Source organism: Protobothrops mucrosquamatus, unplaced genomic scaffold (genome assembly GCF_001527695.2).
Source record: "Protobothrops mucrosquamatus isolate PMUCROS unplaced genomic scaffold, P.Mucros_1.0 scaffold286, whole genome shotgun sequence".
NCBI lineage: Eukaryota > Metazoa > Chordata > Lepidosauria > Squamata > Viperidae > Protobothrops > Protobothrops mucrosquamatus.
This window is the reverse complement of record NW_015386630.1, coordinates 30,411-46,354: the sequence shown is the minus strand read 5'-3', so window position 1 is coordinate 46,354 and position 15,944 is coordinate 30,411. Positions and strand designations below refer to the sequence as shown.

Genomic DNA, 15,944 nt, shown 5'->3' with positions numbered 1-15,944 from the left:
GCCCAGCGGGATCTTCCCCCACTTGTATGCTTCTTCCATGAGCGTTTGGTGAGGAAGACAGTGCCATTCACCCCTACAGCTTTTCATTTATGCAGCCTTTCCCTTCCCCCTGCCCTCCCCCCTCCTTCCCTTCAAATGTCTGTGTTTTGCTCACAGTATGTTTGTGTTCTTTTTTTATTGCTCTGTGAATTGAGTTTGGAGGAAGAATTGAATTGTATGTGTGGCGGCATGTTGGTAATGCCGGACTTGTTGTAAACATTTTTCAGGGTACCTGTCTCCAACGGAGACGAACCCTGCCTAATTGGGTGTGGACAGTCACTGCATGGCTACATGTGCTGAACGAAGTGTGAAGACTTCAACTTGGAAGGCTGGAAGTGCCAACTTGGGTCTGGACTCAAAGCCTTCAGAGGAAGACGGGAAGGTTGCCTCCCTGATGTTTGGTGGCTCCAGGACTTTGTGGGAAGTTCTTGTTCTGTGCTGGGTCTTGGGAGTAGGGAGGAAAAATATTTCTAAGGCGGAAGAGTAAAATCATAAGCCCCAGGGGGCTCTGGCTGAAATCTGATTTTTTTTTCAACTTAAAAAGAGCTTGAGTCGCAGCAGTCAGCCATTGCGGGTAGACAAGCAGCTCGGCAACAAAAACGGTTCTTCTCAGCCAGTTTTGTTCTTGGAAGTCAGGCCAGCTGCCAGTGGTGTGAATGTGTGCGTGAGCCTGCCTAATTCTAAATTTAAAAAAAAATATTTAAACATTTTTTAACAAAGCGAAACTTTATTTTTATATTTAAGCTAAATTGCCTTTAAATTCCTTCAAGCTTGGTTCATAGAGGTGTGAAAGTACAAAGTTGTTCATTAGCAATTTGCCTGTGCTGTTACGAGACAACAGGGCTTATAGGGAAGTGTGTGTGTGGGGGGGGGGAACATCTGCTTTCTTGCCGCCACCACCCCTCGGGCTTCACAGGTCAGTGTTTCATGTGTTTGTTGAATAATGTGAGTGTGGCTCAGTCTGTTCCATAATGCTTGAGAGCTCTTGCACGTTTAAGTGGTGCTGGGAAAATGAATTCTGGGTCAGTGTTTGTCATTTGGAGGGAAGGCAGGTGTGTGGCTTGTAAAAGAACGGCCACTTCAGTGATTGCTTGGGACAGAGACTAACTTTGTTGGGAAAAAGGGCCATCTTCAAGAATCCCATCCAATATTTAATATATTAGTTAATATTGACCAATTAACTAATATTCTTAATAATATCCGCTAATATTTCATCCCTCCACATAAGGCAGCGGTAGAGGTGGGTGGTTAGTCCTCTGCCAGCAATATGGGGAGGTGTTTTCTTGGTGCCCCAAGTCTGCAATGAACCAGTCATTTCTCCAACTGGGAAGCAACTGTCCCCACCCACCCTATCAAGGTAGAGCACCTTTTTGTTTACCAAGATATTGCTGTGTGTGAATGAAATGAAGTACATAAAAATAAAAAAGAATGGGCTGACTTTTTTTAAAAAGTTGCAATGGAGACTTGGATCATTCCTGTCAAGGGTTTTAGTGTGACTGTGCAATTTCTTTTCCTTGCTTACGTTGATTTAAAATAAAACTGCTTGAGCCAGAATGTTTTTTTTTACTCTGCTTTTTGGCCAAATAGCCTCCTGGAGTGGCTTGACAGATCAATAAAAGATGCTAGTCTCTGTTCCAGTGGTTTTCACTTTCCTTTCATACCTGTTTCCTACAAACATTGAAAAGAGGCCTCTTCCACAGGATAGCCATCAATTTCTCTCAAGACCTCCATACAGGTGGTCTTCCACAGTCGTCCCCCCCCCAAAAAAGGTAATTACAGCCTGGTTTCAAGTTCCACTGGCTGCCCCAACCTCAAGTCATGACTGCATTTTGGGCGCTCAGCAGCTGACCTGCATTTATGGGTATTGCAGTATCCTGTGGTCACATGCCCATGATTTACAATGTTTTTGCCAAAACCCGGTATTCTGCAAGTTCCCATTTCAGTATGTCCACACTGACTGACTGAAAAGTTGACTTTTATTTCCATCCAAGGTCTTTCCCTTGCAAACTCCATTGATAAAGACCAGTAAGCTTCTAAAGAATGTCACTTATTTGGAAAAGCCATCTGTTTCTTCTTTTTTCGTTTCCTGGTTGCCGGATTGGGATTTGTTTCTAATTTACTGCCAGCCTCTGAAAGCAGCACTGCAGAACTATAAGCAAAACCACAAAGAACCAAAAGCTATTTCCTATATATCAAAATGCAATCATGACATAAGTATTTGAAACATATGTTAAGACAAATTCAAAGTATGCAAAACCATCAAGCAAAATAATAAAACTCTGAAGATAACAAGTTATGCATAGAGTAGATTAACTCTAACGTAAGGGGACTCTGGCCATGCAAATGGAACTTTTATCTAGTGCAGAGAGGATGTTAAATTGCACCAAGGACTCTCCCATGACTGACTGGGAAGTCAGGCAGATGGATGTTGGCTCCCTATTTCTAGAAATAAAATCTGTTTCCTGCCTGTAACATTTGAGTCTTGTATTATGTGGAAAAGAAATTACTGTTTCTTCCTAACAAGATGTGCTTTGACAGAACCACCTCTGCACCTGAAAAAAATTGCAGTTTCTATTTATACTGTGCCTATTGTCTGATTCAAGACTGGCGCATTCAAGATTGGCACATGGCTTATTGGGCCCCAGGATGCAGTTTTGTAAACATAAATTGAAGCTTATCTCAATTATGAAAAGTAGGATCCTGTTGCCAGGGTTGAGGGCAGAGAGTCACAAACTTCATAGGTTTGGCCTTTAAGACTTTCTGAAAGATGACAATTATACTTTTTTTTAATAACACAGAAATATAGAGCATAGAGAACATATATAGAGTATTTTTGCTGTAGAGCAGGGGTGTCAAACTGCTGGCCCGCGGGCTGGATGCATCATGCCGAAACCGCACCCACCCCATTGCCGGCAATGGAAAAAAAGTCAATGTCGCGACACGTCACGTGATGTTGCGAGTTTGACACCCCTGCTGTAGAGCATATAGGTCAGTGGTGGCGAACCTATGGCATGGGTGCCGGAGGTGGCACTCAGAGACCTCTCTGTGGGCACACATGCCATTGCCCCAGCCTTGCCTCCCCCCGCAACCCCCTCACCAGCAGCCCCCCGGAGGAGTGTCGCCCCTGAGCGTGGCCCATGCGGAGCAGCGCAGCCAAGGACATGGCAGCCAGGCAGCGTAGACAAGAATCTGGCCTCACGCCCCATCATGCACAGTTGATGCTGTGGGGCGCGGGCAGAGGGCGTGGCTGCCATGGCGCTGCTGGGCTGCCTGGGCGATCTGCGGCAGGTCCTGGAGGTGGTGAGTGGCCCTGCGGGCAGGCAGGGTGGGGGCGGGGCAGGGGGTGGAGCAGGGGCAGGGCCAGTTTTGGGGCACTTGGTCTCTAAAAGGTTCGCCATTACTGATATAGGTAGTTCTTAACTTACAACCACAATTGAGCCTAAAATTTCTGTTGCTAAGAAAGTTAAGCGAGTTGTGCCTGATTTTGCAACTTTTGCCACAGTTGTAAAACGAATCACTACAATTGTCAAGTGAATCATGCATTTGCTAAGCAAATCTAGCTTCCTCGTTGACTGCTTGTCAGAAGCCGGCTGGGAAGTTTGCAAATGGTGATCACATGACCCTAGGACAGTGCAACTGTCATAAATACATGCCCGTTGCCAAAACACCCAAATTTTGATCACATGACCGTGGGAATGCTGCAATAGTCGTTAAATGAAAACTGGTCATAAGCCACTTTTTCCCATGCTATTGCTAACTTTGAAGAGTCACAAAACAAATAGCTGTAAATCAAGGACTAGCTGTATAGAGTACAAAGAGAGCATTCTTTCACCTTGCAGCACGTGCTTCTGTGTGCTGCTTCCTTTCCAACACTGCTACAAAGAATCCATTAGTCAGCGTTTCTTCTGGCGATGCTCGGAGAAAGCACTTAGCTTCAGGAAAAACAGGCAAGCCACGAGGGGTCCAGGATGGCAGGACTTCTACCAATCTCCAAGGAAGAAAAGCAGAGAAGTACTTTAAGAACTCAGCGCTTCCCTGTCCTTTTTACACTGGTGCCTACTACCGTGCAGTCGTACTCAGGAAGCAAACTTCCATCTTTCAAAATTGTCTAATCAGCTGCGTGGCAGCATCTAACATCTTGGCTGATCTGGGGTCCAGACCTTGTTATTCTTGAATGGGAGGTCACCAGGAAATACCAGGTAGCGATCTAGACTGGGAAATCTAACATCCTGGACAATGGCAATAGCAAACCACTGCTATGCTGCCGCCATGGTACCTACACGGAATATCCCTGAAGTCACCAAGAGTTGCGTTTAACTAAGAAGCTTTAGTTCCTAATGGCTATGAAACTGGAAAATGTCGTCCCTGTCCCCAACTGCCCCAGCCCCTAAAATAGAAGATAGAAGGATTGTTGTTTTCAAATGTATTTGTCATGAACGGCCAGCGAGATGAAAGCACTGGAGAAATCCAGTTAGTTTGATCATGTTTGGAAACATGAGACAGCTGCAAGTCTACACACTAGGAGGGCATCAGGTATGAAGAGGATGATCTATACTGATTTCCAAGAGACTTCTAGCTGTATACAGTCCTTTCCACCAGCAATCCTTAAATAGCAGCAAGGAAGACCCAACCCACTTTGCAGCCCAAGCTCTACCAGCTCCAGGAAGGCAGACCCTGGTTTAACCACCTTCTTATACCTGAAGGCTTCTCCCTCCTGCTCCAACACATCTTTCACCACATCTTCATTCTCCTCTTTGTGCACCGAGCATGTGGAATAAACCAGCCGTTGAAGGGCAGGGAACTGCAATGCATGTGCCAGCATTTTTCGCTGGAACCCAGCAAGTGCCTGCAGTCGCATAGGCAGGGAGGTGCTTTCCTCCTCTGCCAGGCGGTTGACCATACCTGCCACAGAAACAGACATCATACGCATCAGTAGCTGTCGAAACGTGGCCTCCAGGGAGGCAGCACACTGGTATATATTGGGCTCTCAGTCTTGATATCTACCTAAAGGTACCCGTCTTTATTTACCTGGGGAAGTAGAAATTTGGCTCTGGAACCATATAGTTATATTTTTAAAATTTACTTGTAAATCTATGTATACAAACCCAGATCAGCTCCGTTCCATTACACTTAATCTGAAAAAAATCATCATTATATCTGAGAGTCAAATCATAAATGGCCCTCCTCCCAAAACCCATTTCCAATTGCTCTAATTGGCTGTCAACTTCCCATCTTGGATAAAAAGGCACGATGTGTGGCCTTGGGGCTTTTAGGATGTTCTTGACTGTTGCAATTCCAGGCTGCGGAGAAAATACCTTGATGATCTCTCATCCGTTTTCCTAATAAGCTTGTATTTAATATAAGTCCAAGCTGGAAATCCACCTCCACCCTTACTCACCCGAACCGCTGCATGAAGGATCCAGGAGAATGTATCTCACTTTGCTGTACTTGGAGTCAGTGGGATCTGTTGCTAAGAAGTCTTGGTGTGTCAGCTGATGGCAGGTGACCCCTGCCCGTACCAACATAGTGCTCATGGTGGCCAGCCGCTTGGCATCGAGATCAAAGGCAAAGATCTGTCTGCATTTCAAGAGATGGAAGGAAGTTTTGACTGGCCATGGATCAGAGACCTCCACAGGAGACAAAGGTGAAAAACAGTAATTTCACCACAAGCAGTTTTTCCCTTTCCAAGGTAAGTGATCCAAAGCTTAGTCATCTACAGGGCATTCCAAAGGACAGACTTGAGAAGACAGGATCTATTTTCTCTAACCTGACTTCTTTTTGCTTTCTAGTTGGAAGAATCAAATGAGAGCTGCCTCATCCAGAAACCTACAAAGACTGGAAGCTTATTTCTTCAAAGTTCATCCCTCTGTCTGAAGGGTATCCAGGAGTTACATTACAAAAGATAATGGTAGTTTTGCAGCCAATAGTTACTTTTGTCATTAAACCAACAAAAATATAGACTGGGTTCCCAAGGTAACCATATTCTTGTGGCTTATAAGGATACACTTTAATTATTTTGTCATCCCATAGCATAGACAGTATGAGGGGGAGTGGGCAAAACCGTGACCTGGAAGACTGAGAATCTCCATAGAACTCACAACCTTCAAAACTGTTCAGGTAGTGTTCTTAGGGTCACAAATATTATGGGTTCTTTCTCTGCTGAAGATACTCAACTGGTTGGGTTCACAACACAGTATTAATTCACAATCTGCAATGACTGGATTCATGCAACATACTAAGCCAATTAAAAACAAACAAAATTCATTTTAGAATGATTTGTATGAATCCAACTATAGACACAAGCCCCTCTAGATTACAAAAGTAAACTTTCCCAAAATGTTGAGGCCATGGTAAAAAAAATGATGAAAATGTTAAATTTAAACAACATAAACTTTCTTAGCAAACCCAGACCTGACTGAATGCTCTTAATGTTTCATTTATAAACAAGCAATATGTTATTTAGTGTATTTATAAAACCTCCAACAAAATCCAGTGGAGATTTCCTCAGATGATCATTCTTTTAATTTACACTTTTGGATAAATTGATGCAGAATGACAAACATAAATATATGAATATTACAAAATAAGAGTTTCATCAAGTAATTTAAGAGGCAGGTAAGATAGATATTTTTTTTCTGCTTAAGAATTTCTTGAGAGAAGGCTGTTTTGCATAAATATGATTATTTACATGAATTAAGCTGTGATCAAAGTCTATACTAAACAAACAGCTGCAAACTGTGGAATGACTCATATTTAGCCAAGCACAATTGTCTCAGGGGTTTCTCGCCTAAATCCCAAAAAATAAATTGCAAATGAAAATTGCAAATTTGGGAGTAAACTAAAAAAAGTACTGTAATATTTATGACTGTATCCCATGGTTTCTATAAAGATCACTGGCATATTTTAGATAATAATTTAAACTTTAACACATTGGAAATAGTTGAATATTATTTGGAGAATATAGAGAACTACTATTTTTCCAGTAGTAGAAATTGCTTTATCTTAAATGTAAAAATCTATGGAAGGAGAAAGGTTGCAGAACTGAGAGCTGCTGGAAGATGATTTTGCAGATCTGATTGGTGAATTGAGGCTGCAGATACTAAGCAGCTAAGAAATGTAGAAAAGATTTTTGAGATTGTATTATCCTTTCTCATACCAGTCAACCATAAGTGTTTGGTTTTTTTTTTAGAAAAAATCAACCTGCAACTGGGATGAAATTTAGGTGACTATAGCAAGGAGATCTACAGAAGGAATATATTGTTGGGGGGGAGGGGGGCTGATTTGAAGCTGCAGAAATTCTCCACCTCTGCTTCCAGAAGGAAGAAACAAAGGAGATTGTCTGGAGCAAAAGGAAGCTGGAAAAGCAGATACATAATGCTAAGCAGCACCAGAGGTAGGGATTAAGAATTGAGCAACCTTCAATTCACCAATCAGATCTGCAAAATTCACTAGATGAGAGGGAAAAATGGGGGAAGGGGGGGGCTTGCTAATACCATGCAAACCTAGAGAACAGGTGCTCCCAAAATCTATTCCAGGTCTTTCTGGAAGCCTAATGCAAATGCTACATTATCATTATCACCCGGATCTTTATAGAAATTATTATTGTGTTGTAAACTGCCAGAGAGGACTCTGTACCCTAGAATGTTGCCTAAAACATTTTCATATATACATGGTACTACCCTTCCTTCCCCTTACCCTTTGTTCTTCATGATGGCAGCCAGCTGGCTGGTTTTATTGCCAGGAGCAGCACAGGCATCGATCACATGGGACCCTGGAGTAGGATTCAGGAGAAAGGCAGGGAGGCAGCTGGCCTAGGATTAACACACACACACACACACACACACACACGAGATAAATGCACTTATCCATATATGGCAGGCCCATCACCCTCGTTCCATATCCCCCAGCCTCAATAGCAGCTTCTCAAACATTGTCAAGAAACATGTAATGCCCACTACATTCATGCCTATAGTAAAAAATATATATTTCTGTCTCTCTTTTTGGCAAGTAACAGCTTATTAAAGCTAAGCAGACATTTTTATATTTCATCTGGAGGATTTATCACAAAATGAAAAGTGATAAGGTATCGCAAGATGAAATAGGGAACACTTCAAAACAATAGCATAAAGTGTAAACGCCTGAAACCAGCACTTGGAAGGAAGAGGGAGGCCATCAAAGAGTCTGACTGTGTTGGGCAACTTCATCAAGGCAGATCAGCTGGCAGCTCAACAACTCCACCAGCCCTTCCCATTGATCCAGGTGGAGGGACTAGGCCAGGGGTGGCGAACCTATGGCACGGGTGCCAGAGGCGGCACTCGGAGCCCTCTCTTTGGGCATGCACGCCGTCGCCCCAGTCCTAGGCCTTCAGCTGGGTTTTATAAAACCTTTTCGCTTTAGGCCTCCGCCGCCGTGCGCAAAAAAAAAAAAGGTTCAATCAGTCAATTTCAACTTCTCACGGGGGAAAAAAAGATCTTGCAAAGTTGGAATTGATTGATTGAACTTTTTAGTCCCACCCAGTCTGCCGTTACCACTGCAGCCACGCCCACACAATGGGCCACACCCACCCAATGGGCCACACCCACCCGGCACCCGACGATGCATAAATGGGTTTTGGGTTGCAGTTTGGGCACTCGGTCTCTAAAAGGTTCGCCATCACTGGACTAGGCCATCATGTCCTACCCCAGCCACACTCACTTTGTCCTGGAGAATGATGTGTCCAGCCTGATAGAGCTGGTTCTCATGAAGGTCTGTCTGAGGACGGAAGATCAGCAGGTCAGGAAGATGGAGGTCCAGCAGGAATTTCTTCCCGGATAAGATCACTTCCTCCATACTGAAAATGATAGTAATAAAGATGGAAAGCTATTGCTTCTTCACCAAGCTAAGCTCTCTGAATGCAAGCTCTCTGAATGCAAGCAGCATGACACAAATAAGCCTGTCCATCAATGAAGAAAGTATCTATCGGGTAAGTAATGTGGAGAGATACTTCGTCTCTTGTCAAAAGCCTCTTGCTCTGCAGCAGAAAAGCAGGATCAGAGATAAAAGAGCCAGCAAAAGTTGCCTCAAGAAAGGGCTTATGGGAGGGGAGAGACAAACTTGGACAGGGGTAGGCAATCTTGGCTTTTATGACTTGTGGACTTCAGCTCCCAGAATTCCTGAGCCAGCCATGCTGGCTCAGGAATTCTGGGAGTTGAAGTCCACAAGTCATAAAAGCCAAGGTTGCCTACCCCTGCGAGTTGGATAAATTGATGCAGAGTTGCAATCAGAAATGTATTTGGTCTACTTTTGTATTATGAGGATGAAAACTAACTTCCCCCAGACCCCAGACCCTTTTTCCTCTTTCAATCTGACCCCAAATCGAGTAAGGGTGCCAACTGCAGCATCTTTTGTTACCCTTTACTGGGGTAAACTCAGCTTAACTATAGCTAGTGAGCACAAGCTAGTTTTAAGCAAACATAAGTCTCCTTCAAGCCAAGTTTGCCGCACAGGCATGTCTATGTCATCTGGTGGCAAACCTATGGCACGCGTGCCAGAGGTGGCACTCAGAGCCCTCCCTGTGGGCACGCGTGCCATTGCCCCAACCCCGCCTCCTCCCGCGGCCCCCTCCTCACCAGCAGCCCCCCCCAGAGGAGAATTGTCCCCGGGTGTGGCCTGTGTGGAGCAGCACAGCCAAGGACATGGCAGCCGGGCAAGACTCCGCCCTTGTGCCCCGTCACGCATAGGTGATGCTGTGGGGCGCGGGCGGAGGGCATGGCTGCCATGGTGGGTGGCCCTGAGGGTGGGTGGCAGGGCGGAGGAGGGGCAGGGGGCAGGGTGGTGGCGGGGCAGTTTTGGGGCACTCGGTCTCTAAAAGGTTCGCCATCACTGCTCTAGCCTAAAGTCCTCACATTTCCTGGTTGTGTCTCATCCATTGTAACCAGATTGGACTCTACTTAGTTTTTTAGGATGAACTGCAGATATGAAAACGCAGGCTTTCAGTCTCTTCCCTGTGGCTGCACATGAGAGGAGGAACAGTGAGCAACTGCTGATTCCCCCAAGTTTGCAACATTACAGTCTGCAGACAGAGAGCCTGCCTGTTCCTGAGATACGGAGCATAGAGGTTGGAGAAGACTAAACTAACCGGCCTGCTTTGCCCTGGTAAGAGTAACCCTGGCGTTTGAAGTAATCAACGACATCATCCACACATGTCTTCAGTAAGTTCACCCGTACATAGCGCGGCATCTGAAGTGCTGGGAAACAAAGAGACAGGGATCTTCTGAAATCCAGTTCCTGGGTTTTCCATAACATGTAACTGCTTTGTCTTTTGTATCCATTTTGATCTGGCAAGAACATCACCTCACATAGCCAGAATACAGACTGAAGCCAGATTGGAAGAAAGCTATTCACAGGCATTGCCCTCGTTCACACGTTACACTTAGTTGGTTTCATCATGGCCTGAGTAGCTTCCAGTTTTCTGGATTCAGTCAGCACAGTAATTCATAAACCATATTTTATGAACCATAATGGCTGGTTCACACAACACATGAAGCCAAACCGAATAAATCTCATTATGACTTAACACCATACACAAATCCAACTTTGGCTGGCTGACTAGTTGTCCCTAGTGTCAGACGCACGGTATTAAAGCCTGCACTATTGCTGCCACATTTGGCCAAACGCTTTAGACAGGCTTTCCAAAAGCTGCAAAGTTTTTATTCTTATTTTTTTCAGCTGATATAACACTGCGGTCTATTTAAATTCGACCTCTGACCTCTTCCAAAAATTCCAAGCATCTACCTTTGTCCGAGTCTCCAGCTGGTGGCAGAAGATCTTCATTGCGGCTCACTTTTTTCTGGACTTTCAAGCGGGCAAGCTCAGCCTGGAGACGTGCATGATGCTTCAATACTAGGACCTTCCCACGTCCTCCACCACGAAGCCCCTTGCCAATGAGTAAGTCATATACCAGCACCTAAGAAAGGAAAGGAGCAGGAGAAAATAGCTTGGATCTGAGCCCAAGAGTGGATCACCTGGCTCTACATCCAACTGGATTGGATTGAGGAGATACCTGCTGTATTGATTCCAGGAAAGCTTTTTAAAGATCTGGAAGATGCACAGGCCACACCTGGATAGCATCAGCAAGGAAGTAAGAACACGTCTTCAGTAAGACATGTCAGTAAGACAGAATGAAAGAAGGCACTGAAAGGCACACCTAATATTGTTTGAGTCATGGATATATTTACTTGTCATAATTAAATGATACTTTTTCTCCACAAGCTCAAGACATATTATATGGGCTTGTGAATATAATTATTGAATTATCTATATGCTCAAATTACAACCTGAGCTGAGAAAGGATGGGCCCAATGACTTTTGATGGCTTAGGGAAATTGAGTATCCTCAATCCTAATCCAACACTTTTACCATTATACCACACTAATTATTCTACCCATTGCAATAATCTCCTAGTAATATGAACAGCACATTTAAGAAACAGACTAATGAATTTGGGTAACAGTAACCCCTTGTCTCCCACAAATCCCTGAGAAATGGCTTGGGTGGAGAGAGAAAGAATACAGAATAGAATACAGAATAATAGAGTTAGAAGGGACTTTGAAGATCTTCTTGTCCAACCCTTTGCTCTAAATAGGAGACCCTATACCATTCCGGACAAATGGCTATCCAATTTCTTCTTAAAATGGATGGACAACTTCTGGAGGCAAGAGAAAACAGTGAAAGAGAGAAAAAAACCCAAATAGCTGACATTGTATGCTTTTTCTACATTCCACCCCATTCATACTGTTGGACTTTCCCTTCTCTCATTGTTCCACTCTCCATTTCCAAAGGTCTTATCAGGGACCAGAAAAAGGGTCTGCTGTTGCAGATTCCCCCAAATCTGTCCATATGAGCAACCCAAGGGTTGAAGTCACTTACAAGCCACGGATTGTGTATTTCCATGCAGAATGGTGCCTGCAGTTACCAAATGAAAGCAACTCCATGGAATCTAGCTTGTAAGAAAAATGGCTTCAACCTTTCTCGTAAGGAATAGTCATACCAGTTCACCTTGGCCAGATGTGGCTGCAGCTTTTTTTCAGCACAGAACAAACCAGCAGCATCTATGATGGAATCCAGTACAGAAGAATAGCGAAGTGTTTCTGAAATGAGTGCATAGAGCAGCCGGGTATTCTGCAAAAGGAAGGAACATTGTTGATGGAATCAGAAGAATTGATAATGATACTAAGCAAACAATGCCAACAAATTTGGAAGATCACACAGTGGACAACATATTTGAAGAGGCCAGTTTACCTACCAAAACCAAAACAGGGAGACTTAACAGTTTGTGGAAACTATCACATGGTATCCTTAGTTTCACATGCTAACAAAATAAACTGTAAAACTATGGAAGGTCCTTAGCAAAATGAGAATCCCAAAACATTGTGTCTTCGACACAAGACAGAAAGCCACAATCCAGATGGAACACAGCAGAAAAGATTGGTTCCAGGTCAGCAAAGGAGTGAGACAAGGTTGTATACTCTCTCCTTATTTACTCATTCTATATCAGAGGTGTCAAACTGCCGGCCCATTGGCCGGACGTGTCATGCGGAAGCCGCACCCCACCCCATTGCCGGCAATGGCAAAACTCTCCCGATACATTGCGCGACGTCGCGAGTTTGACATGTCTGTTCTATATGCTAAGCATATATTGAGGGGGGAAAGTGTGGTTTTAAAACTGGAAGAAAAAATATCAATGACTTGCATTATGCTGAGGATTCTACTCTGATAACTGACAATGCATATGGTCTGCAATCTCATGTAAGGAAAGTCAGTGAAAGTGAAAAAAAAACCTGGATTAACATTATTTAGTTATTTAATGTTTCACATTTCTGAATCACCCATCTCCCTCAAAGATGAATATAAAGAAAATGAGGACAATTAAATATAAAGAAGACAAAACTCATGTCAATAAGTACAGCAACCAGATCTAGAGTTGGCATTGAAGATACTGAAGTGGTATATTGTTCTGCTTTTTAGGATCAACCAATAGTAAAGGAACAAGCAGTCAAGAAATGAACTACAGACTAGCACTTGGTACAGCAGCCATGAAGATCTTAAAAAAATATTCAGATGCTGTGATTTGTCAAAATCTAGAATGATCGGAATAGTGCAAGCAATGGCATTCCCTGAAACACTCTATGGAAGTGAAAGTTGGACTTTGAAGAAGCAGGATAGAAAGAGTATTGACACTTTTGAATTTTGGTGCTGGACAAAACTCTGGAGAATACCATGGATAGCCAGGGAAAAAAAACAAAGCATCATTGAACAAATCAACCCAGAATTCTCACTTGAGGTACAATAACCAGGCTCAAATTATATTTTGGACACATTATGTAAAGACCTACTAGACACAAAGTAGATGGACTCAATTGTAGTGTTGATGGATACACAATTAGAAGAGTCGAAGGCCAGGTTGGATCATCTATATGGCTCTTCAGAGTCCCTATTAATTGGCATATATTTAATCACATTAAATTATGAATGCAGTTTTCTCTCTTTAAAATAAGGACTCAATTTGTCCAATGTTTTTAATCAAAAAGTAGCTACCATACTTCAGCCTGCAAGTACCATGCGTAGTGAATATTTTATTCAAAGTACTGTGCAAATTTGGGAAATTGTATTTAATTCCATAAATTATGGTTTAATTAGCCATGGTAAATGTGTTGTTTGTCAAAACACAGCAGCATCTGATCTTCTCTGTACTAAGATTAAACAGGGCTGGACTGGTTTACATCTGGAATGGGAGACTACCACAGAATTCCAAGTTTGTAGATTATGCAAAGAAGTTGAAAATATCCAGGAGGAGTTCAGTGCAAACTACATCTGTACTGTTCCAAGAAACTGTATAACATTAATGCATCGAGTTCAATTTGAGGACATTGCTAACCTATCACAAGCACATTAATGTATACAACACTATATAGCCAGCACATTTTTGCATCATCGCTCCTCATTTTGTAGAATAGAATAGATCTGGAAGGGACTTTGGAGGTCTTCTAGTCCAGCCGCCTGCTCAAGCAGGAGAACCTATACCATCTCAGACAAATGACTGTCCAGTCTCTTCTTAAAAACCTCCAGCGATGGAGCACCCATGATTTCTGAGGGCAAGCTGTTCCACTGGTTAATTGTCCTCACTGTTAGAAACATTTTCCTTAATTCCAGGTTGCTTCTCTCTTTGATCAGTTTCCAACCATTGTTTCTTGTCCTGCCCTCTGGTGCTTTGGAGAATAATTTGATCCCCTCTTCTTTGTGGCAGCCTCTCAAATACTGGACTACTGCTATCATGTCACCCCTGGTCCTTCTCTTCACTAGACTAGCCAACCCCAAGTCCTGCAGCCGTTCTTCGTGTTTTAGTCTCCAGGCCTTGGATCATCTTAGTTGCTCTTCTCTGAACTTTTTCCAAGGTCTCAACATCTTTTTTGTAGTATGGTGATCAAATTGGTTGCAGTACTCAAGGTGTGGTCCCACTAGGGTTTTATAAAGCTGTACTAATACTTCGCATGATTTTGGTTCTATGCTTCTGTTTATGCAACCCAGGATTGTATTAGCCTTTTTGGCTGCTGCTAAGTGATCGTCCACTAGGTTCGTCTCATAGTTAACTGTTTTTGAAGCAGGTCTCACCTAATCTGTACTTATATCTTTGATTTTTCCTGCCTAAATGTAAAACTTTGCTTTTCTCCACATTTTGAGCGTAAGAAAATTTGTTTTAAATTACACCCAAAACATTCATTAAACTCCTTCAAAAAGCTCGCTTCCTAAAAAAACCACAAGTACACACGAAGGTAACTGTCGTCCCATAGCTAGCACTAAAAAGATAGTCTATCGTCACACGTGGAGGATCTATTACCCACCCCCACTCCCCATTATTTATTAAACTCTTAAGTTGTACAAAGACCGTCAACTTACCGGGAAGTGACTTCCATAGACGAGAGTCTTAAGGGAACCTTCCCGACGCTCCAGCCTTGCCAGGATTGAAGCAGCGACCCCATAAAGACCAAGCGCCGCGCCACTTCCCTGCCGGCGCTGCCGCATCATGCTCGGGTTGTTTGGACCCGGACTCTGGGAGCCTCAGGTGCGCACGCGTTCAGCAAAGAAATGAACTGCGCGTGCGTAAAGCAGGGAGGCTTTCATAGAGCTATGTTAGTTCCACAGCATCAAGCGTTCAACTCGAGGAGTTTCGAGATTACTTTTTTGTTTCTGAACTAAAGCAAAATGCCACGCACAGAAATGAATGGGGAATGTTCAGTTTTACTGCAGCCATCACTCCACGTCCGTAAAAAATAAGGGTAAGCTTAAATTGAGTGAAAGACAATAAGTTCGGAGAAGCGTCCTGAGTTCTCTCACTTCTGCCTGCTGGAACTGAGGAATTCTGGGAGTTGAAATCCACAAGTCTTAAAGTTACCAAGTTACCAAGAACTGGTTATAAGAATCAAGTTCATAGATAGTACTAAAGAGAACAGAATAGAGCTGGAAGGGGCCTTGGAGGTCTTCTAGTCCAGCCCCCTGCTCAAGCAGGAGAACCTATACCATCTCAGACAAGTGACTGTCTAGTAGTCTCTTCTTAAAAACCTCCAGTGATGGAGCACCCACGATTTCTGGAGGCAAGCTGTTCCACTAGTTAACTGTTCTCATTGTCAGGAAGTTTTTCCTTAATTCCAGATTCAGTGTAATGTGGAACAGTCCCTTGGACAGAATCTATGCATACAGTAGCCATCTCCAACCATATACATGAGCTAACTCCTCTAATGCTCAGCAATGCTCGGCAAACTCAGGCTAACACACCAAGTCAAACAAGGCTGATCTAGAATATCAGGAGCTCCTATGTGATTAAAGTCCTATTTAAGGATAGAAAAATATTTCTCTGAAGTCAAAAGGCA

The 15,944-nt window shown here is 43.4% G+C and overlaps 1 protein-coding gene across 1 annotated transcript; it reads right to left on the bottom strand.

The window, feature by feature from the left end:
* Window positions 1-1,961: 1,961 nt before the first annotated feature.
* Window positions 1,962-15,126, bottom strand: NSUN5 (NOP2/Sun RNA methyltransferase 5). The gene is made up of 10 exons (XM_015814839.1): window positions 14,974-15,126; window positions 12,076-12,198; window positions 10,813-10,984; window positions 10,157-10,265; window positions 8,734-8,869; window positions 7,735-7,850; window positions 5,438-5,616; window positions 4,737-4,941; window positions 3,872-4,027; window positions 1,962-2,188 (listed from the first exon to the last, which is right to left on the bottom strand). Exons 1-10 carry the CDS (start codon window positions 15,100-15,102, stop codon window positions 2,083-2,085), a joined length of 1,431 nt encoding a protein of 476 aa, XP_015670325.1. The 5' UTR covers window positions 15,103-15,126; the 3' UTR covers window positions 1,962-2,082.
* Window positions 15,127-15,944: the final 818 nt, after the last annotated feature.